At 37.1% G+C, this 24,113-nt stretch overlaps 4 protein-coding genes across 5 annotated transcripts; all 4 read left to right on the forward strand.

Annotated features, from left to right (window-relative positions):
- The first annotated feature begins 367 nt into the window (after positions 1 to 367).
- Positions 368 to 2,311, forward strand: LOC144994539 (uncharacterized). The gene is made up of 9 exons (XM_078952660.1): positions 368 to 479; positions 552 to 616; positions 831 to 878; positions 949 to 996; positions 1,121 to 1,162; positions 1,305 to 1,361; positions 1,445 to 1,588; positions 1,814 to 1,903; positions 2,043 to 2,311. Exons 2-8 carry the CDS (start codon positions 563 to 565, stop codon positions 1,856 to 1,858), a joined length of 438 nt encoding a protein of 145 aa, XP_078808786.1. The 5' UTR covers positions 368 to 479; positions 552 to 562; the 3' UTR covers positions 1,859 to 1,903; positions 2,043 to 2,311.
- Positions 2,312 to 2,888: 577 nt separating this feature from the next.
- Positions 2,889 to 4,676, forward strand: LOC144994538 (uncharacterized). The gene is made up of 11 exons (XM_078952651.1): positions 2,889 to 2,957; positions 3,042 to 3,102; positions 3,187 to 3,240; positions 3,325 to 3,390; positions 3,486 to 3,539; positions 3,637 to 3,705; positions 3,784 to 3,813; positions 3,901 to 3,948; positions 4,036 to 4,086; positions 4,162 to 4,245; positions 4,322 to 4,676. Exons 2-11 carry the CDS (start codon positions 3,049 to 3,051, stop codon positions 4,337 to 4,339), a joined length of 528 nt encoding a protein of 175 aa, XP_078808777.1. The 5' UTR covers positions 2,889 to 2,957; positions 3,042 to 3,048; the 3' UTR covers positions 4,340 to 4,676.
- Positions 4,677 to 9,473: 4,797 nt separating this feature from the next.
- LOC144994541 (uncharacterized) lies at positions 9,474 to 12,381 on the forward strand. Its single transcript, XM_078952668.1, has 8 exons — positions 9,474 to 9,619; positions 9,800 to 9,858; positions 9,979 to 10,002; positions 10,142 to 10,204; positions 10,279 to 10,317; positions 10,658 to 10,681; positions 10,761 to 10,829; positions 11,527 to 12,381. The coding sequence occupies exons 2-8, from the start codon at positions 9,808 to 9,810 to the stop codon at positions 11,908 to 11,910; spliced, it is 654 nt and encodes a 217-aa protein (XP_078808794.1). The 5' UTR covers positions 9,474 to 9,619; positions 9,800 to 9,807; the 3' UTR covers positions 11,911 to 12,381.
- Positions 12,382 to 12,841: 460 nt separating this feature from the next.
- LOC101168021 (cyclic nucleotide-gated channel rod photoreceptor subunit alpha-like) lies at positions 12,842 to 17,754 on the forward strand. Of its 2 annotated transcripts, none has more exons than XM_011476228.4 (9): positions 12,842 to 13,055; positions 14,201 to 14,317; positions 14,430 to 14,492; positions 14,586 to 14,639; positions 14,723 to 14,878; positions 14,967 to 15,071; positions 15,648 to 15,754; positions 15,880 to 16,490; positions 16,566 to 17,754. In XM_011476228.4, exons 2-9 carry the CDS (start codon positions 14,223 to 14,225, stop codon positions 17,556 to 17,558), a joined length of 2,184 nt encoding a protein of 727 aa, XP_011474530.1. In that variant the 5' UTR covers positions 12,842 to 13,055; positions 14,201 to 14,222; the 3' UTR covers positions 17,559 to 17,754. The 2 variants fall into 2 exon arrangements, with proteins under 2 accessions (XP_011474530.1, XP_078808801.1); XM_078952675.1 differs by having other exon boundaries at positions 14,206 to 14,317.
- The last annotated feature ends 6,359 nt before the right edge of the window (positions 17,755 to 24,113 follow it).

Genomic DNA, 24,113 nt, shown 5'->3' on the forward strand with positions numbered 1-24,113 from the left:
GAAAAATACAACCGTCTCCTTGTATGGCTGCTCTGCAAGTTGTTGGTTAACAAAAACAACAGGTAGACACAAATTAACCATAAAAATTAAATTTTCCATTTTCTATATGGTTCCTTCTATATCAATGTATTTATTTTGGAGAAAGTGCATGTAAAAAGTCACAAATCAAGGATTTGTTGAAATAAAAAAAGACTCCCTGCACTTTGTAGAGTTAAAAGAGTCTTGCACCTTTTGCCTGAGTATCCTAGAGTAATTAATGGGGTTCAAGCCAAAAAGATAAATATGTTTATGGATTTTTCTCACGAAGACGGTGTTGGCAGCTTTCGATCATAAAGTTTCAAACTTTGGCTCAACATCAAAACCTGTCAAAAGTTCGCGCATGCTTTGTTTTATCAGCGAATAAATAGGAGCAGGTCTCTCAGTGCAAAGCACATCCCTCACCTTGATATTCTGTCTTCACGTTCTGCTGGAAGAAGAAGGTAATGTAGGCATTAAAAAAGACAGTTTCATACAAAAAGAATATTACTAATTCTGAAAATCCTCTTTAACAGCTCACTTCAAAATGAAATTTATTCTGCTTGTGTCCTGCATACTTGCGGTTGCTTTCTGTGCCCCTGTAAGTAAATATTTTGATTTAAAACATCTTTTAAGAAGCTACTTTTTGACATATAAAGTATATATAGAATACATCCCTCATTTTCTTTATTCGGGATTTCTCACATTGACATTGTGCTTCTCTCATGAAATAATTGTGATTTTAAAAAGGTTGTGTTTGTTGGATCCAAAACATTTTTACTGACAGTTACTTTTTGGATAATTTTATCTTACAGAAACCACAGGGTTACAAGGAGTTTGACATCCATCATGCTCCGGCTGAGGTGTAGTTTTGTATGATGAAGTAAAATTAAGAAATAGAAATTCTTTTAACTTGGTTAATATTCTTTACAGGCAGCCCAGGCCATCCCTGCTGGAGCCCCAGCTGGAACTCTCGAAGTTGTAAGAAAAAATAAAATAAAATTCAGCTTTTATTTGACTTTTATTCTCTTTGATGTGGTACTATTGTTGCTGACCTGGATGACTGAGAATCTCCACAGACTTACTCATGTTTCCGTCTTTTCAGCTGCTGCCGGTGAACAGCCTCAGACAACCAATTGGAGGAGCCGTGAGTAAACTATAACGTTTTAAAAATGATTAATTTTGGACATTTCAGAGCCTAAAATGGAACAAACCATCACATTGAGCATGTGCGCACCAAATACTTTTGCACGCATATATGAATGTCCAAATGTGTTTTCCATTAAAAGGTGAGTGGCTTCATTAAACAGGAGATTCCACGGGGAAATGGTGAAGATGACGAGGTGGTAAGTGTCCCCTGATTTTATTTTGAAGGCAGGAAAATATTTTGAAGTTGCACTGATTTGATGATCTGAACTTCTTCTTTTAGTACTACCCCTTTGGCTTTAACGTGGCAGCTCCAGCTGCACCAGCAGCTGCTGCTGCTGACCCCGTCATCCCTGCTGCTGTTCCTGCTGCTCCTGCTGCTGTTCCTGCCGCTCCTGTTGCTCCAGTTCTGGTCGTCGCTGCCCCGGTAATAATTGAATAAACTGACTAAAAATTAACATTCTGGCCATATTTTAAATAATTTGATTAAATGGCTGCAAGAAGAGAGGAAATTGCAACAGTGATGAGGGCATCAAGTTCAACAAAGTCTTTAAATGACGTTTTTGGCAGAGAAACACTGACTCGACAATCAGATCACATGCAGCACGTTGGCATTACTCTTGTCTGACTCACCAGAGACCTGTCATTTCAGGCTCCCATACCCAAGGGAGATGATGAGGAGGATGAAGATGACTGAGAAAACATCAGCATTTTCTTTTTTTGCTACCAAGTGAGCCAACAGGTAAAACACCTGAGAAAAGTTAGGTGTTTTCACAGATCTTTTCACAAAATGTTCTATTTTAGTGACATTTGACAAAATTATGTGTGCAGATATCCAATGTTTAAGTATTGATGAGGATTATTTGATTCTTTTATTTAAGGTGACTGGACGAGTAAGGCTTTCAACCCCTCAATACCCCCATCTCAAGCCAGCACTTCTTTAAGTGATTTACAGATACGGTGCTTTGCTGCCTAACGGAAATGCACTGTGAACATGGTGCTACTTTAGTAAATCATGACAAGTAACAAGCTAAAACTTAAAATGTGATTTTGTTTTTTTTGTTTTTTTGACATCTTTGCATGTTTTTTCATCTCTATCTGCTGTCATATTTGCCAATTGTCTAATAAATAAAATGGTTGCATTCGCAGATTCCTTTGTGGTTCTTCATCATCTGAGAAATATTTCTGTTTTTAATGAGTATAATGAGTAAAGATTGGAACTGCATGATGGTTTCCATAAAAACACAATGAACCAAAATGTAACAGAAATATGTCCCTTTCTCAGAAAGCAGCCTCCTGAGACATTTTAAAAATATTACTGGCATACATTCAAGGTTGTTTTCAGCTTTCTTGGAGGACACTGCCTTAAACCATCTTGTTTCAATTGTATGTGTAACAAACGCATAACTTAACTGACAAATTTATGGTACTTTTTAAAGAAATATTTGATCAGCGATAGATCAAAAATGCAAGTAACGGGTGGCTTCTAGATTCTGATATACCTGTTTATACAAAAAGAGTAAAGGTGCTCTGCTCCAGACAGTATAATTAACCTGAGTACATTACTCAGAGAGTGGATTTGACCACTGGTCATTTAGTAAAGCTGAAGACTAGACATGTTCTCTGTACCCCCTCATTGAGTGAATTCCCTCCCTTTTCCTCTCCTGGGATTGGCCCACCGAAGAAAGCAGGGACTCTATAAAAGCAAAAGGGACTGTTTGCATGATACAATGCAATCAGATAGCCTAAACTCATTGTTTTGACGGTTCATTGTTGTGGGTCTTTTGCTTCTGAGGGTGAGTTTATGAATGTTTGCGCATGAAAACAAACATTCAGTGAGAATTGTATCAGTTTCTAATGATGAGTGTTGATATTTGTAGGGACAAAATGAAGTTTGCCATCCTGTGCCTGTGCCTGGTGAGCACAGCCTGTGCTGTACCAGTAAGTCCAAGACAAAAATCAGATTTACTTTCCCCAGTAAAATCTGTGTATATGTCACCTAGCAGCATTTGTGTTTATCTTTAGTTTCAGTACCTGCCACACTTCCCAGGCTCCAGACAGCAGCAGCCACCTGTACAGGTAATGCAGATTTTGCTATAGCTTTTGCTTTATCTCATTTGTAAGAAAAAACTCATAAATATTCTTTTTGTAAACTTTATCCAGGGGAACAATCCCTTTTCATCTGGTTTTCCACAACCTGGACTCCCAGGAGCTTATAGTATAGAACTGGTATGTTATAGTACTTCAGAGTACCTGGTGATATTTGTAAAATAAAACTCAAAAGTTATTGAGCTCTACTAAAGGTACTTTTGTTTGTGTTTAAGATTTATCCTCACAGATTTCCTGGTGGTCCCACTGGTGGAGCTAATCCAACACAGGTAAGAATGAACACGGTTCTGTAAAGTCTTAATTTATAAAGAATAATCAATAATAGTTTGAGCGACTTTTGGTCCTAATTGATCGTCTTTCCTGCAGCCCTTTTCTTCTTATGGTTTCATCAAATACTCCATTCCTCAGCCACCAGGCAGACAGAGTTTAGAGATTGTAAGTGTTTGCCTCCTGCAAGCATTATTACGTTTGGCACATCAACTAATCATAATGTTCTTGTGTTTTCCTCTGCAGTTCTACCCCTATGACTTCAGTCAGCAAAGGGTAAACTATATATGTGCAATATTTTGCACAAGTGCTATCATAATATGTATGTACTGAAATGATTGAGTGGGTTTTCTCTGGTTTCAGATTGTGCAGAACCTTCCTCCCATGTCAAACCAACCCATAATGCCAGATGTGAGATGATTTTATTTTGAAATCTAAACACATTTATATCTTGCTGCTGTTTGAAAACCCTGTTTGTGTGTCTTTTGCATCTTGCAGGTTTTCCCAATTGAATATCCTCCTCAAAACATGCCTCAGCAAACCATAAATGTAAGAACTGAAAAATATACCTGAAAAGATTTGTATGTAGCCTCTTGTTCCATTTTCCCCTTCTTCTCTTTACAGAAGCCAACCTCTGATGCCAAAGCTGTCCCATCCCAGGATCCACTGCAGTCACTCCTGCAGAATAAGCCCACACAGGCAAGCCAGGTAGCCTTTTACTTTCCAAAATACTTTGAAGCAGGACATGTAAAGAAGGATATGTAAGGAGTATGTGTCTTTGCAGGTGCATCCAAAGGTGTAAAGGAGCTCCTCCGTCATTATCTGCCAGTGAACCTGGAAGTGCTTGACAAAAACTGAAATTACGTTAAATGGAAGCTTTTCATGAAAGTAAATAATGAAAAGAAAGAATATTAGCAGAAAAAAAGTTTGACTGAATTACATTCTTAGAATGATTCATGTTAAAAATACAACCTTTTGATTTCTTCATCCTCTGATTATTAACAGTAAGCTATTGTAGGTCTGCAGACAGGGATTTATTTTTTATTTTTTTCTCACAGCATGTGCTGCATCTTAGTTCATGTTGTCTCACGTCCTACTTTGTCATTTTCTTTAATAAACAAACACTTTGAAGCATTTCTCTCATGCCTACTGTTTATTGTGAAACAGTTTGGAAGTTGGTATTATTGTTTAGTGAATGGCTGAAACTAACTCATGAGTGATTTCTTAAAAAAAAGCTATCAACGTGTACCTGTTATGTCTGGTAGACTGTTCAACTAAGGACAGAAAGCAGGGAGTCCGATTCCCGGCCTCGAGGGCCAGTGTCCTACATGTTTTTCAACCAACCTGCCATTGAAGCTCCTTATTGGCTACACATACCTGATCCAGGTAAAATGCTGTTGATAAGGCAGGATTTCTGGAAGACCAGCATGAGGCCGGCCCTTTAGGCCTAGAGTCTGACACCCCTGCAAAAAAATTTTTAAAACCAATAAAAATGCATTCAATACAAAAAATAAAAATATGGAAGAGAAAAATAAAAAAATGGGGCAAAATATGCTTATTTTAAAAATTCAACTCAGTTAAATTCAGTCAAAGCCACTTTATTTTTCTGACATGAACTTCCTTTGCCGGTTGAAGACAAACAATCAACAGTAAAATCAGTGTTACAAGCATCCACTCAATAAAATACAGACAGTATACACTCAAACCTGCTAAAGCAACAAATAAAAAGTTGATAATACAAAAAGGTGCAACTGACTTAGCTGCTTAACAGTGCAAAAACCTAAAACTTGAAGACTCACTGACACCCATCTTCTGCCCCCTGGTGTTCTCTTTTTATACAAAACAAATAACAAAGAAAGGAAAGTAACAGAATTTGAATTTATTCATTATGAGTCACTTTATTAAAAGGAAAGATAGTACATATATTTTTGTATTTAATCTTTTAAGTCGTGCTTTTGGGTGTCAACACGTTTCTACTTATTAAGGTGTGTACAGTCTGCATAAAATGTTCACAAACACTTTGCATGAACGTGGGTGGCTTTCTCCATTCTTGGAATATGGGAAATAATACATTTTACATCAAAAATCCCCCAAAAGGTAATCTCAAGTTTTAAAAATATTTGCATTTGTGCTCATTTATAGAATTAAAAAAGCATGTGATAAGCACAAGAACGACTATCACAGATTAACAATTTAGGAAGAAATCATAAAAGGAAATGAGACATGGGAAAGATTTCTTTTCCACATACTCATCTCATCTCCTCTGTCTGACAAGTCTAGAATTATCTTCATCCCAGGATTTACTATATAGACATTACAGCAACTGAATGTTATTCATCCTACATACCACTGCTTAAAGACATTAAACTAAATATAACTATTTCAGTGGTTGAGCAAATTTCCCCGCAGTGAAATGTAACTTCTGTAGACAAAGACATCAAGGGAAAGTTCCTCTGTTTTTCAGACCCTGAAGTAAAAATCCTGTCCCAGCATGATTTTAATTTTTATCCCCGCAAAGCAACATGCCGTCCTCTCACGCTAACACTCTCCGTTCTTATTAGGGATTCTTTGTCATAACTCCAATCATCAGCTGGTGGAGTTTTGTTGAAAGAACCAGGAGTGAAAGATAGTTTGATCCAGCAAACCTTTTTGATCCGATTTATTTTTTAGCTTAAAGTTTTCGATTTGTTGAATCATGCATAAAAATAAGCAGACAACTGAAAAACAAATCATGACAGCAAGGGGCTTTCTTTGTGAAAGTACCCTATTAGACACACCTGTCCAACTGTTCGTTAATGCAAATTTCCAATCAGCCAATCACATTGCAGCAACTTCATGTATTTAGGCATGTGGACATGGTCAAGACAATCTGCTGCAGTTCAAACTGAGCAACACAACGGGGAAGAAAGGGGATTTAATTTACTTTGAATGTGGTGTGGGAGATATTTTCTTGGCACACTTTTGTATGTTGGTACTTCAGTACCAGTGTAGCATAGCATATCATAGCATACAGAAATGAGTCAGCTTCAGGTGTATGTGTAGGATGTGCTGCTGCAACATCAGGTAATTGTTGAAAATATTCAAATATGAGCATTACAGTGTATGTCAAACTCTCCAATGTTTCAATGAAAAACATTGTAGTACTGTAGAATAAAAAGATCAATTCAATTATTATATCTTCCTTTGATATAGAAGGTTCGGATTGTTCTGAAAGTTTGAAATAAAGCAATTAAAAAGCAATCATGAAAAATGTATATTAAAGTGCCGGGAGGAGGATGGAAACGTTTTTAAAATAAAAGTAGGAAGTTTTATTTTATTGCTCTGCAGTGGTGATAAATGATGTTGGTTTGGTTTAGCATATCCCTTGCAGAGGATGTTCAAACCTCCTTATGCCAGAGAACTCCAGACAGCAGGGTGGCAGCACATCCAAATGAAAGAATGAAGCTAGATAGTATTTTGTCCCATGTGCTGCTGTGCTGTTTGAAGGCGTAACACCAGGGTTTTGAAGATGTATGTCTGACACTGAAGGGCAGCATTTCTAAAGAAAAGGTTAGTCATTCAGCAGGTTTTCCAGCTTTTTAGGGTTGTGCTTTTCTATCTACCTCACAGAGGGAAATACTGTGAAAGCTCAGTTAAAAGCTGGATTATAGACTTAAATGTAATGGATGAGCTTTGTTTCAACACTACTTTCCATTTGTTTTAGAATAAGAGGAATAAAAAAAACACAATTGCTTTGTAATGTGTAGTGTGTTGTATTTACTTTTTTTTCTTCTTCCTGTTTACAAGTGGTAGGGGGTGTGGACTTCCAATAAACTCATTCCTGATTGGCGAAATTGGTTGCCATAGACCACATGTGTCAAACTCAAGGCCCGGGGGCCAAATGTGGCCTTCAGTGTCATTTTATGTGGCCCGCGAGAGCATAAAATTTTTTAATTTCTTAAAATAAAAATTGTTGTGTATTTATTCATATCTAGGGGGAATCTGACTTGAAATATCAGATTGGGCAACTATACATTAGGACTTAAACACTGTGCATTAAAAGGTTATAATGAACGAATAATGAGTTAATTAACATTAAGGAGTAGGTACATTTTGTTTCATTACATTTAGTTACATGTATAAGTTCTATCTGGCCCTTTGACGACAGCCACTATCCTGATGTGGCCCTCGGGGAAAATGAGTTTGACACCCCTGCCACGGACTATGAAATACTCAGACCAATCACTGCTTGCTGATGTTGTCTGGCTCCAACATGGTAGTATCCGTATCACGAAAAGATGAAGGCTGATTTAACTGGATTGATTTTATTTGGCTGGAACTGGGTGTAAGCCATTTTCTATGGGGGATGTCAGTGCTAAAGGAACAACATATGTATAGTTTTGGTCTTAACAGAAGGGTTTACAATGTTTCTTAAAACAAATGAAAACCTAATGTAAATACATTTATGAATATAGCTTGCTTTAAAAGAGCACAACATAGCCTTTTTACTGAAGGCAACATTTTTATAGCAGTTTAATCAAATCAAACCTTGTTAGAAAAAAAATCACTTAATAGAAATTTTTTTTTGTTTTTTTATTGGTGTAAATGCAACCAGATATTACATTTTTTTAAAGCCTTTTTTCTTCCAGAAGCTACCTATAGTGTAGACACCCTGAACCTGGTGACTCCAGTAGACCTGTAAATTGTGTATTTCCCAGACAGCTCCTCAAACTGCAGCTGTCAAAAATTTGCAACTCAGCAAGTACGAGCCACCAAGATCTGTGTATTAAACAGTGTCCTATCCTGCTACTTTGCCAAACAAAATACAGACAGATTAACTCGTCAAATATGAAGAATTCCCACTGGAAAAGACAGTCAATAACTGAAAATAAAACAAAAACTTGTCTTGAAGAACTAATGAAGAGATAAGTTATCTTGGAGGGAAAACTCATTATCTCAGCAGATCTGAGGCAAGTCTGGGAAACGGTTTTGTAGATTACAGAGTGAGTGCCTCATTATCTGATCTGGAAAGAAAACGCTTTGAGACCTGCATTGTTCAAAATGACTATGATGTACAACCAAAACAAACGTATAGACACCCCATACTTATCATTAAAAATGTGTACGTGCTTGTATCGCATACATTGTCTGTAAATTATGGTTACTGGGAATGGAATTTCTGAATTTGGAGCACAGACTTATTTCTTTCAAGGCAGTGAGCCTTAAAGATTTATGCCAGGACAACACAGTTATTCATGTGATGTTTGTATTCAGAATTGATTTAAAGGTTAAAAATAGATCGTTAGCAAGATTACTTCAGGAAAAAATTCCAATTATCTTTTGAAATGATGTATAGTTTAATGAAAATGTTGCCACCAAACTCTGGGTTCATTTATTTTTTTTGTGTTACTGGCACTGAAGGAGCCCCTTGTAATTACAGTTGGGCTGTGGGGCGTTGCGGTTCCAGGTCTGAGGTCAGAGTCTTGACAGGGATCAAGTAAATTAGAAGGACATAGAAAAAAATTCCTGAAGCTCAAACGATGGTTGAACACTTCTGCTTAACATCATTTCTCACTCTTTTTGCTCTATCAGATGTGTTTAAAAAATGACAAATTCATGTTTGAATGAGTACATTTCTTCACATATGTTTCTCAAACAGGTTTAATGAAGTGGATGAGAAAAATGAAAGTATTGTCGCTATTTTATCAATGTCTTGGAACAATTCTTACTGAAAATCAGATCTGCCCGCAAGGTTCTTGCATTTCTTTTCACACCACAGTAAGTAATATTTTGGGTTGCTTTCATGGATCTCCTTTTCTTTCAAGCTTTGGTTTTAGGGCAATAAAGATGAGCATGTTTGCTAAGTCGACTTGAACAAAGCATATAATTAAGGGTAACCAGGGCCTCAACCCCACATACCACTTTTTCTTTGGTTTTGACACGTAAGACATTTCTTCAAACACATAGCTCTGCATGTTTTACTGGATGTGATTGGCTATCACTGGGTATTCCAGAATATAAATGGCTTCTTTGGGCAACATGAGGAAGACTTGGCTCCGTATCTGAGAATCTGAGAAGAGACTTTGTCTACTGCAGAAAAAAAGTAAGATCTTGTTTATTTTTTGGGGAATTGGATTATTAAAAGGTTTGTTCTGAACTTTTCACCAGAGAAAAAAAATGTCTTTATGTTTTCGCGATATCATTAGTATGTTTTCTTAAAAAATAAAAAGTATCATTTTTTCAACAACAAAAAAATCTTCTTTTTTTTTTGTATTTTCTGCAGGACCCAAAATGAAGTTGTTTGTATTTTTGTACCTGATCATCTCCGCTTCTGCTGCTCCCGTGAGTCTCATTATATCTTTCTTTAAGAAAAGAATGCATCTTTTGTTAAAAAATTTAAATGCTGTTGATCTTTAGAACTCCCTTATGTATATTTATTTGTGTCTTTCTCCTCAATTGCAGGCTCCAGACAGTGACAGCAGTGAGGTAAAGGTGCTCCTTTTGATCTGCTTTTGGGACTTGTCGCATCACGTTTTTGTCACGTCATCAACAACAGCTTTTTTAGAGAGGGGAAATAATTGCTTTCATTGCTCACCACTTCGGATGTCTGGTATTTATCCAACAGGTTGCAGCACATGCTAATGCAGCCCTCAGGCTCATGGAGCTGTTTAGGATGTACCAGCAGCAGGTACAGGAGCTAACAATGTTTCACTTAAATTAGACTTGACTTTAAGGATCAACCATGAATATTTACCTTTTCAGGGACTTGCAAACCCCTTTCTTCCTGCCGCTGGTGCTCATGTGAGTTTTGAGATAAATTCTGTTTGACTTTCTGTAGCAAAAAGTAGTCAGTTTAGGTGTACTACAAGTATACTGATGCTAAAAGTGAGATAGTATCCTTGAAGTTTACTTTTTGTGTCCTATCCATATATTGTAAATTTAAATTGTTCCAATTTAGTCTGAATAAGTCTTCAGTTGATATACTTTCTACACTATCACATGGTCTAGGGTATTTACTACACATAATCCTCAAGTAGACCTAATAAAATATAACTTCAAGTGTTCTACTTTATGCAAATTAACAAAATCTAAAAAATCGTCAAATTCTCACTTGAGTATGTTTGATCTTTGCTTTTTCTAGGCTGGTCCTGCAGCGGCTGCAGATGTAAGAACCTTCATTACATTGCACCATCCAAACTGACAAAACTCAATACTGCATTTAAATTGAACCGTTTTAAATCCAGATAAATGTACCAGTCCAGCCAGCTGCTGCTGCCATCCCAGCAGGAGATGCCTCAGATGAGGAGGCTGAGGTGAGCCTTCAATTCACACCAAGGCTATTTTTTGTCCCCTTTGTTTGTACTAAACTGATTTGTTCCATCTTGTAATTTCTTTTAATTGTTTAAGGAGCTGTTTGCTCCAAAAAAGTCACACAAATAGAAATAATGACACTCCAGGGTGTAAAACTGAAGTAACTGATGCATTGACAGTTCTGCTCCAGTTTCTTCAAGCTTCCTGGAATTAGTCACACACTCCTAACCAGACGCAAAGCTCTATTGTTGAATTAAAGGAAAATAAATGGCTCCACCAAAACTCCAGACACACGTGACATTACAGTGGTGAGACAAATTTAAATAAACCAACAATTATTCCGTGGATATATTTTGTCTCGGTATTGTCGGAAATTGCTGGGTGTTGCTAAGGTTTCTGCAACAATAACAACTAACCAAAACAAACCGAACATCCCAGCATGTGCTACTAACTTATACTTAAGCCTTGAGAATTTGTGTTTTTTTTTTATTCTTTCTTCTCATAAGAAAACCTTGTTGGAGATTTTGTAAAAGTATGCATGCAAAGGCTTTTTCATTTATTTAATCAAACAAGCCAACCAAAGATGCGCTTGTTTTACATCCTATTTATTGAGCCAAATTCACAGAGATTAGGATTCTGCAGCTGATTCTTCCTGGTCCAAATCAAACTTTTTTATTTCTTTTTGACTTTACTACAAAGGGTGGGAACCCAGGTCCCGGTGTTGGGGTGGCACCCCTAAACTCTGACGAGGAAGACGAGGTTGAAGAGGTGGAGGCCACTGAAGTGGAGCCGGCAGTGGTGGAGACGGCAGCAGAGGCCACGGCAGCGCCTCCGGCAGCAGCTGCTGAGCCTGCCGTGGTGGATGTGGCTGTGGATGCTGCACCAGTTGATGATGTTGTTGTGGACGTGCCTCCCGTTGACGTTGCCGCTGTTGACATCGCCCCCGAGGTGGCTGTTGATGTGGCCGGTCCTGCCGCAGCTGATATCCCCGCTGCTGCTGATGTCCCGGCTGCTGGTGACACTGACACAGACGCAGCTGAGAATGAGGTGACGGGAGGCATCGCAGATCCTGCTGCACTGTAGCTGCCCTCCTCTGTTGTTAAATGACTGAAACACTCACATCTGATGTAGAAGAGAGGCAAAAGGAAAAAATGAAACCTCGAAAAACAACCTTTTCTCTTTTTTATACTCTAAGCATGAAAGTAGTTAGAAATTGTTTGCTTTGTTTTGTGTTTTTTTAATGTAGTTCCATTTGGCAAAGCTTGGAAGTTGTTGTCTTTTATTTTCCTGATTTTTCCGTGCTTGACATTAAAAAGCCTCATCTTTCAGACTGCAGCAGCGACGGGAACCTTTTTTTAGCAGAAAGTCAAACGGATGTAGCTTACATTATGTAGTGTCATGACCTTTTCCTTCAAATCTTATTTTCAAAGTCTTGTGTAGACTTATATTTCATTTCATGTAAATGTTGATTTGATTTGAAATAAATCCTGTACTACTACCTTTTCCTGCTTTCTATTATTGCTGTAAACCAAATAAAGTGCTGTTTGCTTCTATGCATGCAAATGCATGTATTCATTTTATGTTGGTGAGTTGTAAAAAGCACACCTGCCAACAGGGAGAGGTATTACCCCCCCCCCCCCCTTTTTTTTTAATTTAATTTTTTTCGCAAACTGAAAAATAAAAAGTGTAGTCTAAATGACTCTACACACTCAAGAGGTTTCATGTTAATCTGACCTGAAATCTGTTCAGATGGGGCTGATCTAATAGGATCAGAAAGGGATTTGGCTGAGAGTGCTGACTAAGCAGAAGAGGGGCTTGTGCGCGTACAAGTGTGTGTGTTTGTCAAAACAAGAAATCTTGCAGTTCCTTTCAGATGGTCATAAAACACTGGTTACAACTTATACAATCGATAACACAATTATTTTTCTGTGTCGTGGGCTGTGATTGTTACATTAAATAAGACTCTTTAAAAAAAATAAAGATGAGCGATTGACTGTCCTCTTCTCAGCCAACTCTAATCCACAAATCCTCAATAGGGTCATTGGGACTCCATGACATAGTTAGATCATGCACTGCTTAAAGGTGTCATTTTCCTATCCTAGATGTAATTTTAAATGATTTTTGGTGTAAATGATTATCTAAAGCCTCTTAGACCAGCCTAAGATTTGGAAAAAAACAAACTAAAAAACAAGGTAAATGGACCGATCACACAATTAAGGAGTGGAAAGGTAAGACGATTAATTACTTCATATCTAGTTCCTTCAAATCTGATTTTACTCTAAAGGAAAAAGAACATTTTGATTTGAATCACTTTAGTTAATTATGGGTTTTTGTTTTTTTAAATTCAGACAAGTCAAACAAGCTTTTCTCTATTGTTTAAAATGTTTCTGAAAGGTTTTAACAGATGAATAATAACAAATATGTCCAAGCTGGGATGCTTACAGTGCATAGATTGATTAAAATTCCATTAAGAAAGTATTTTTGTGAAAATTGAGACATTTGACTATTGTTACATTTTTTCAAGTTTTTCTGAATGCTGAATTTTGTTGTTTCACGATTCAATGTACATGAGAAAAGACAAATATTGGTAAATGAAATAAAAAAACAAAAGTTTTGTCAGCCGTCACACTCATTTGATGAGGTTTTTGTTCCCATTTGCACTGTGCCTCTGAAATGCAGTCTTATACATTTTTATTGATGACTTGGCAAGAGGTCTTTTTAAACGACCTGCTCTAAAATAATTACTTCAGTATTTTTTTTTTTACCTTTATTTTTTAAAGTCAAATATAAAGTTTGACATTGTTATGGTCAGTCTGCTTCGAATGCTCCATGAACCGTTCCTATAATCTAATGCTGAGGAGGAAAATGCTTTTTTCTCCTCCGTGTGCATAATTTATGGAAAGCAATGCTTTATTAAACAAATCCAGCATTCTATAAATGTGTTCAGAGACTTTTTAATTAACTGAAATGTTGTCTTTTTTCCCTCCAGCAATCCTCACAGTGGCTTATTCTGAATAATTGGTGATGTTACAAAGAACAGAGTGGTCTGTAATGGTTTGATAATTGAGAAAATGGGGAAAGAATGACAAATTAAGTGGAGGATTTTTAAAATGAAGTGAGGTTCTGCTTTGCAGCGTGGATTTTCAGATAAATATTTAAATTGCAGTTATTTACATAACATCTAATTAAAATGATTGGTATATTTGCAGTTAGCAATTAAATTCTGACCCCAATAAGTGTTTTGCTGTTAGGTCTTTTGTCTCAGATGAATGATCAAGTTCTTTTTGAGTATTGATCATCCTAAAAAACACTGATTTAGGACTGTTTTTACTTTATTTTTGTTAAATCCTAATTTATTTTTACTATTTTTCAGTGTAGATTGCAGAAGCGTCGCCATGAGCTCATCCACAGCAGTTCACCGCCTCTCTTTACCACCTCACACAGAACCACAGTCTTGCACCGACAGTGGAGAGCAAAGCGAAGAAGAACTGTAAGCTGAATCTCTATGAAAGGCTTAAATAAGGAGAAAAAAGTCATAAAACATCATTAAATTAAAAAATGTTCATTTAAATAAATGATTGCTGGGATTGTGTTTGTAACAGAAATAGACCAGAGTCAAATCCCCCTCATGTGACCAACACAAATAACAACAACAATAATGAAGAGTAAGATTTTAAGTATTTTAAAGCCCTTCAAAGCCCTTCAAAATAAGAGCCGCAGCAGATTATTCCCGTTTAATATTTTACCTGTTTTTTTAGAGAGGAAAAGGCACAAAGGAAAAAAGAGAGGAAGGAGAGGAAAGAGAAAAAAGAGTAAGTATTTTGTGATTCTATATTTAATATAGTTTTACAGCAAGAGAACACTTCAACTCATCTTTCTTTTTTAATGTTTTTAGAAAGAAAAAGAAGAAGAAGGAGGAAAAAGAAGCCAAAGAGAAGGATGAAAAGGAAAAAGTAGAGAAAGAAAAGGAAAAAGAGAAGGAAAAGGAAAAAGAGAAGGAAAAGGAAAAAGAAAAAGCAAAGGAAAAAGAGAAAGAAAAGGACAAGGACAAGTAAAAAAAAATACCAAAAAGCTTTATAGAAACTTTTTACATATTGTTATTGCTTGGTTTCTCCCATCACCTCTTTCTCTTTTTTTAGGCCTAAAGAAATATTTGTGATTAATCCAGCTGGGAATCTATATTACAACTGGCTGTTTTTCATCACAGTGCCTGTTATGTACAACTGGACCATGATCGTTGCCAGGTGACTATTAAATATGTAACTCTGTCAGCTCTGTAAGCTCATTAAAACTTCAACTTTTAAATAAAATAAAAACATAACAACATTGATTCAAATAGATAGAAACAATTTTAATGCCAGCAAGACTATCAAGAAAAGCCATAAACCATCAAATTATGTTTAAAAATGGAAATGTAAAGGCATCTTCCAACTCCTGCAACCTTCTTGCAAGTGTTGCGTTCCATTTTCTGTCCTCAGCAAAGTGCAGAAATGGTGACGCTTGTTGTTATTAACTAAGGACTTGCTCTAAATTTGTGATTTAAATCATTCATTTTAAAGATCCGTGGGACAGGACAAAGATTTCTTGGCACAAGTGGAATTCGGAACTGTAGTAGATTTTTTTGTATACAAGAGTAGAAACAACTTGTGTACCAGGCACTCAGAGAAAAATAAATCAAAACAAAAAACTGTGCTTGAAATAGAGACTGGAACCGGAGTGAATGAAAATGATCTGGATTTTAGAAAAAGTAGTGTCAAAAAGTCGACCATGATACTAACCTTCGCATGTCTTTGTTTTCTTACCTTTGTTTCTACAATCAGAGCTTGCTTTGAAGAACTTCAGCATGACTATATAATCTATTGGTTCTTTTTGGATTACACTTCTGACTTAATATACCTAGCTGACATGTTCTTCAGGACCAGAACAGGTAAAGTATTAATCCATCTAAATAGATCCTTAAAGTCATCAAGTTTCAGTGATACCAGTGAAAATCAGGACATATTTTCCTTTGAAAATAAAAATAAAAATTTATATTTATGTCTGACATTGCAGGCTACCTTGAACAAGGTTTGATGGTGAAAGACAAGAAGCTGCTCCAGGATCGCTATACATCCAGCTTCCAGTTCCGTCTTGATGCTCTATCCATGCTGCCGACAGATATTTTCTATCTTGTTTTAGGTCTTGATTACCCAGAGATCCGAATCAACAAGCTGCTGAGAATAGGTCGAATGATGGAATTCTTCACGAAGACAGAAACCAAAACTAACTACCCTAACATCTTTCGCATTGCAAACCTGATCATGTACATCCTCATCATCATTCACTGGAATGCCTGTTTGTACTTTTCTTTTTCTAAATCCATCGGCTTTGGGGCCGATGATTGGGTCTATCCAGCTCTGGATGATCCTGATGAACCGGAGTTTGGGCAGCCAATGAGGAAGTATGCGTTTAGTCTCTACTGGTCCACTCTGACGCTGACCACCATCGGAGAAACCCCCCCACCAGCTCTGGATTCAGAATTCTTTTTCCATGTGATGGACTTCCTGGTTGGTGTCCTGATCTTTGCTACTATTGTGGGAAACATCGCCACAATGATCTCCAACATGAATGCAGCTCAAGCCCAGTTCCAGTCTCGGATTGACAACATCAAGCACTATATGCAGGTTAATAATGTGCCACATAAGCATACTATTGTGTTGATCCCTTTTCTTGATGATTCCCTTTCTTTTTGTTCGTAGGCTCGAAAAGTCAGCAAAGAGCTTGAGTTGCGAGTCATCAAGTGGTTTGATTACCTGTGGAATAATGGAAAGGCACAAGATGAAAGAGAAGTGCTGCGATACCTCCCAGACAAGTTGAAAGCAGAAATAGCCATCCAGGTCCACATGGACACCTTGAAAAAAGTTCGTATTTTTGCAGACTGCGAGGCAGGACTCCTCATCGAACTGGTGCTAAAACTCCGACCACAGGTTTTCAGCCCGGGAGACTACATCTGCAAAAAGGGGGACATTGGTCGTGAGATGTACATCATCAAAGACGGAAAGCTAGCAGTGGTTGCCGATGATGGGGTCACACAGTTTGTTGTGCTAGGTAGTGGCAGCTATTTTGGTGAGATCAGTATTCTTAATATTAAAGGCAGCAAAGCAGGAAACAGGCGGACAGCGAACATCCGCAGCATTGGATACTCTGATCTCTTCTGCCTCTCCAAAGATGACCTAATGGAGTCCCTGTTAGAGTATCCAGACGCCAAAGGTATGCTGGAGGAGAAGGGAAGGCAGATCCTGATAAAAGACGGCCTGATAGACCTGGATCCCGCAAACATCAAACCTGAGGCGAAAGAGCTGGAAGAAAAGGTGGACAAGTTGTATAACGCAATGGACTTGATGCAAACTAAGCTCAAGAAGATTCTACAAAAGAAAAAAAGCGCTGACAAAGCACTCAAAGAGCGAATCAAAGATCTGGAGCGCCTGAGTGGAGAAGAAGCAGAAGAAGATGAGGAGGATGAAGATGTGAAAAAGGAAGCAACAGTGGAAGAAGCTGTGGAGGAGAGAGCAGATGGAAAGGTGGGAGATGATGAGGAGGAGAAAAAAGAAGAAGAAAAAGGTGAAGTGTCGGAGAAAGGTGAAGAAAAAAGAGGGGAAGAGGAAGAAAAACCAGAGGAAATGAAGGAGGAAAAAGATGAAGATGAAGAGGAAGAAGAAGAAAAGAAAACAGATGAGGATGAGAAAAAATGAAGCTATTTTCAATAAACGGAACAGCTGCAAAATATCAATTTCAAACATGTTTTAATAGAGAAAGTCCTTGGTTTTGGATTTGCTTCCTAAATAACTCACTGAGAGAATAAATAAAAGGTAATAGTGAAGTGTTTAACTGTTTACCATGAATTTGAATTTTGACCTTAAAGGGATGAATAAAGTTTTCCTGATTGAAGCTGCATTCATAAAATAACTTTTTTTTAATAATATGACAAAAAGTACTGGTGTAGGCAGGGGTCAGTTTAAACTCATATATAGTTATGTAACTAATATATAACTCATATACAGTTGAAAACATTTGTATTTTTAAGATAAACATTTTACCAAGATATAAAATTATACATTTTTATTCATATTGCAGTTCCAGAATACAATTGTTTCCCCTTTAACCTGTGACTGAAAAGGTTAGTTCCTTCATTCACTCCGTATTTACAAATTATTTTGTAAAGTTTTATTTAAAAAAAATAATAAAACCACCAAAAACCAGTGTATTAAACAGAAAAAAAAACATTCTTAAATATTTCTATGTCATTTTGGAAGGTTTTTTTGTTCGAAGAGACATAGACAATAAGGGTTCCACTCCAGTGCAAAGACTCTTTTTCTTTAGTTTTTTCTCCTTTTCTAATAACAAAAGTAAGCAAAACACAGCGAGTGCAATGTGAAATTCAGTGTTACTCAGTATGTGTGCTCTGATACTCCGTTCTAAAAGCCTGTGAAAATGACTTGGCAGAATAAGTGCAGCAGGGCAACAAACTATGTGTCATTTACCCTGAGGAAATTTCTGTCTCTGAGGCTGGTTTCCTGAAGAAGATGTTTTTCTTAAGGATTTAGTGCCTCACGGGCTTCTTTCCAGCCTTGGAACATCCATTAAATAAAGAGCAAACTGGTCTGTTGTTCCATGTAGCTGGGAAAACAAGTCATTTGACGTGTTTTTCACTACTTGTATGCTTTGCACATGATTCTGTAAATTAAAATGGCATTCATAGATTGATATAATTCTCATTTAAACTGAATTTTTTCACATATTTATTGTTTAAAAACTGTAGTTGCCTATAAGTGTACAAAAATCTGCAAAAGGTTTTACCAAATTTTAAATGTCTCTGATAAATGTCAACTTTTCTTTTGATTTAATTAAGTTTTCTGTTCTAACTTTTTAACTTGAAAGTTTTACAAATCACTCCTCTTGCCAAAACAAAAATGAGGTCAGTGTCTTCAATTTGATTTCACTTTGGTCCTTTTTTCTTTATTCTTTCCCTCTATTCACCTTTTCTACCCTCATATCAGAACATCTTTTATAAATCCTTTAGCTAAATTTAGGAGAAAATAACTACCAATTTAGGTAACAGGCACAAGTAATGGAGGTCATGGCTCACAAGGTGGCAGCCCTGTCCCAGCAAGTAGCAGACTATTATTTACCTCCATGAATGGATGTGAAGTGGTTCCATTGTTACAGGAAAATCACTGGTGCATGTCTTGTGTGCATGGGTTCTCAATCAAATTCATTTTCACAAGCAGGGAGAAGAAATAAGTTGATCATAGGGGGTAGCAGGGGTGCTGCTGGAATTTTAAGGGGATGCTGTGCGAAAATTCCCAGAAATCTCTCCAGCCAGTATTTCTCAAAATTCCTTTAACACTCACCAACAACGTGAAATGCATGCAAAATTCAAAATATGTCATTTGGGGGTTTTTTTCACAAAAAATACGAAAACCATTAAACAGCTTTTATTCAAAAACTAAATGTTTAAAGAAAAGCATCATATGTAAAACCAGAACAATTACAAACATAACTATATTTGTTGTCAATTTTTTTTTTTTTTTTTTTTTATGAGTGAAACATGGGAAGAGTAATTTATCCTTAGAGTCGTCATATCCCCATCTCCCATGGCCGAAGTTCCAGGTCTAGGTTTTTGGCAAAGTGCCTTTTTGGTAACAATGCATGTCAGGGGTCACTTGATTAATTCTCACTGTGACAAGCAACTGCGATTTATTCTCTAATGAAAGAGTCGTAAATTACACCTTTTTCTGATTAGTCTCCATGTAAAAACATTCTATGCGTCCCCGGGATGCCACACGTGCAAAGTGAGCCTGACTATCGATCAACAACAACCACAAATCAATTACATGTTGGCATGATTTTTTGTTTCTTCTTACATATTAAGCATGTCAATTCAGATTCAGTGCAGCCTCTTGTAGAACCATATTGTGCACAGATGGAAATGATGAAAAACACTTTCTTGAAAACAAAACCTGCTTAGGTGTTATAAATTTTCATTTAATTGAGTGTCCCCCCCCCCACCCCCACCCCCGCACAAATCAACCCATGTTGTATGTGGGGGGTGGGTGGCTGAAAGTGTGTCAGTATCGGCTGACCTCCAGCAAGCAGCTTCTTTGCAGAGGTTAACCTAAAACAGCAGACATCCCTGTATCACATTTACTTCAACTGTGTAATTCTGTAAAGAGGAATATAACTGTGGAACCAAATGATACTTTGCGGTCATTTTGTGGCTGAATTATGTCCACATAAAGTGTCTGTGAAGGATAAAAAACAAAGCTATCACCACATCAGGCAATTCTAAGGTCTTTTTTTGAGTCTAATTGTGATCATTTTGGCCCAGAGGGGCTACTCACCAACAGACCCGCAGGTAAAACTTGTCTCACACACACGCAGACACAGATTATTTTTCACATAAAATTTTATTTATCCCTCTGTAGACCTAACCTTTTTGGACATTCATAATTTGCTATAATAATGTATCATTTTTATAGGTGTAAATGCTTAACATCAATCTTTTTAGTACAACCCCAGCTTCTTTTTTTAACATATATTTTTCATTATTTCACACAATAATTCCACGATTAACCTGAAACTGTTCAAAAAAGTCAATTCCAGCAAGCAACATTTTATTTTGTCTTTATTTTTACTGCCAAAAAAAAAATTTGATCAGTTTTCATATTGTAACGATCCGGCCGGACCGTCACTTTAGTGGGGTAACGAACGCCAACTGCTCATGAAGAGGATTTTAATGGAGAGCTGTCCGTGCCCCATACACCGCACGACCCCGGACAGTCTCAGGTTGCAAGAAACGTAGAGAGAGGCAATATTAGCTTTTAAGCAACAAGCCTGTTTATTCCAGCACACATACAGCCCAAACAGCATGGAGGGTCACTTCAGCTTCCAGCCCTCTGACTCAAGGTTTCACCCTCAAGCTCCCCACTTCCCATGAGCCTTTGGGGCTGAAGGCAGCGCTAACCCCCGGGTCGCCACAATATTTTACAACAAAGATCAAATGTGTAACGAAAAAACTAAAATTCATAAATGTAAAACTTAAAGAAGGTCAAAACAATGTAAAAACTGTCTAAAGAAACAGGCAAAGCTCTATTAAACTATGTGCAATGTCCCGACGATTTATTCCTCTGTGGATCTCAATGTGTCAATTTTAAAACCATCACGTTAAATTTGGAATAAAAACTAGAATAATGGGGGGTAAGTGTCATTCTAAACAAATGATGTGATTGGCAAACGCAGTAAATTTAGAGACAGCTAAGTTTTTTTTTCTTGGTTTATTTTGAAAGATCAAACCCATCAGTTGTTAAAGATGGCATTACAATGTGACCACCGTACCTGGGCTTCAGGTGTCCTTCATTGTTTATGCATGGCCGTCTCTTTGGGACTCATTAGCTGACTTACATGAATGACATCTCTACGCGATTTCCACCATCCTGACTGTCTATGCATTGGAACATGAGTCATGATTGTGAAACACCAAAGGTAAGACTCATTTCAGAGAGTTGTCAAAAATGTCAACGGGAAACATATCCTGTGTTTTGTCTCTGCTGTTTGTTCGGTGGATGTTTGTCACATAGTTTCAGGTCTGGAATCTTCTCTATTTCTTCTGTCAGCTGTCATCTTGGTCGTATTTATGGCACAATAAAAGCAGCTCTTTGAAAGCACTGAAAATATTCCAACCAGCTCATCACATTCTCGTCTCTTTGCCAGGTGTTTCCGTGGCCACATAAAAAAAACATCTAAGCCTATGGTATGTAGCTATTTAGTTGGGACGTCACCTGAAGCCCTGAAGGTCTTTCTCGAATCAAAACAGAGTTGAACATCATGAATTAAATGTCAGATTACACAACTCTGCAGCAGAAAGATGTTTTTCACACAAAACTGAAGCTTTCAAAGCAAAATCTTTTATTTTTTCTGCCTTTTAAAATAATGATAAATACCAAATTTCTCGAAGATGTTCACAAAGATATATGGTGTAGTTGAGCTGAGAGATCTTGTGGCATCTCGCAAAATAAATTTATTCTTTTACCTCCCCACAAACTGTGTTTGCTAAAAAACTCTTTACATGTTTTTCTTCACTTGCTAATATTAGCAGCAGCACAGAATTATGTTGGTACCAAAATGGAGGAGAATGTGTACATCGTCTTGTTTGTCAGCAGTCGTACCAGCTCTACAGACAACATGAAATCAATCGATTCTTGTTGCTTATAATTTTTAAGAAAAAAACAGCACATAAAAAACCTTACTTAAAGTTGATGTCTGAACATTTGTTTGAAGCCCTCGCTGAATTGTCTTTGATTTATGGTAATTTACTTTTTTACTGTCTTCTAGTTTACATGTAAAATTGGACATTTGACTAATTCTATGTTCATCAAACATTGCAATTAGCTCCAATTTCTGCCTTTTCTCAAATTGATTTAAGTTAAATCTGAGAACTTTTTAGTATGCTAACAAGAATTGCTGGACCACTGACAGTACCAGTTAGATCAACTCATTGGAGTTGTCATATGGAAGCGATTCTGTAGCATTATTAAATATAAAAGTCAAAACCATAAATGCTTTTTCATTTTCAAAATGAAGCTGCATTTTTTGACTCAAAATTACATGAAAAAGCAGTCCGCCAAAATGCTTTTTCCTTTTGGTTCTTCAGCACTGCTTATTCTGTCCCTTAATTAAAATGAAAAAGAAAATGGTACTTGACATTTCATTTTCAAAAGGTTCTCTGGTAAATGTGTAGCAAAATTCATTTAGAAATGACTAATTTGACAGTTAAAATGGATTAACAGAAATGCTTTTTAATTTTCAAAATTAAGCTGCATCAGATTACTCAAAATTCAGAATTGCTTCCATATTGTCACAGCCGCCTGCACTTTAGTTTGTTTCAGATTCAAATAGATGTCTCTGGGTCCTAAGTGTGGACTCTTTTTTCATGAATCCTCATCTGCTTCTTTTTAAAGCCATCACTCAGGTGTTTAAAGAGTTTATAGCACTTTTTGTTCAACACGTGTGGTTCTTTTTTATTAATAAACTTGAATTTGGCTTCTTGCAGCGTGGTTTCCTTCTACTGTTTTTCCTGTTACAACTTTAAAAACCCACTCTGATCGTCCTTTGATCTATTTTCAAAGCATTCCCAGTAGTCTTTTAAATATGATTATGCCTTTTTCAGGCAAAATCAAAAAACATTTGTTTTTCTTCTTTTCCAGTAACTTACAGCCCCAACCAAACCTTATGAGCAATGTCGGAGCTGTCTATTCGTACACTTTTGAGCCAGATTCCAGCTCAGACGAGACAAAACAAAGATTTTTTGGATTCAGTCGTCTACAAAGAGATGCATCAGGATGGGGCAAAGCCGTTATAGGTTCTACTTTAAACCTAACAAGCTGTTTCAAACGGGATTTTTCATGTGCTCCTGATTTACAACGATTTGAATAAAGAAATACTGGCAAATGCAATATTAAGCCGAATTTTCAGTATGTATGTTTTTCCTCCATCATGAGGACAGTTGTTCAAAACACCAAAAACGTGATTTTAATCGGAGTGGGTCTTTAGTATCAATACTTGTTAAAAGTTCCTCTTTGAAGGGCTTGTTCAGGGTCTTATCAGATCTCAAAGACTCAAAAGAAAGCCATGCAGGTGAGGAACAGCCTCAACTGCCAACCCTGACTGCACGTCACTGACCATCAGATATCCACAGTGGTTGTCCTTTTTCTAGTCTGGGTATTTATTTGTTCAGTTATATTTCAAAGTAGTCACCCAGAACTTATACCATTGCACATAACATCCTCTATGAGGATCAAACATCCATTTCATTGCACAATATGTATGCTTTATAGCAGTGGTTCTTAACCTGGGTTCGATCGAACCCTAGGGGTTCGGTGAGTCGGTCTCAGGGGTTCGGTGGAGGTCAAAACACACCGACTCATCATGTCTGTACTCAATGGTATGCCTCGCTTGGCCATCACTGGCTGCAAATGATCACGTGACATTGCTTGGCCAATCATTACTGCGAGGAATTAAGCACACTCAGGAGTGATCTAACGTGTGAATGTTGTCGAAGTACATCGTGTAATTACTTTCTTCATATTTCAATCCATACAAACTATGTCGAGCAAAAAAAGAAAGTGGTCAGACGAATATGTGCAATATGGATTCTCATGTCTCACGGAATGGGATGGGAGTCAGCGTCTTATCTGCATGATTTGCAATGCCGAGTTGAGCAACTCCAGCCTCGCACCAGCAAAACTAAT

The sequence above is a fragment of the Oryzias latipes genome, chromosome 1 (assembly GCF_053564925.1).
Source record: "Oryzias latipes strain Hd-rR chromosome 1, Olatipes_Hd-rR_3.1".
Taxonomy (NCBI): Eukaryota; Metazoa; Chordata; class Actinopteri; order Beloniformes; family Adrianichthyidae; genus Oryzias; species Oryzias latipes.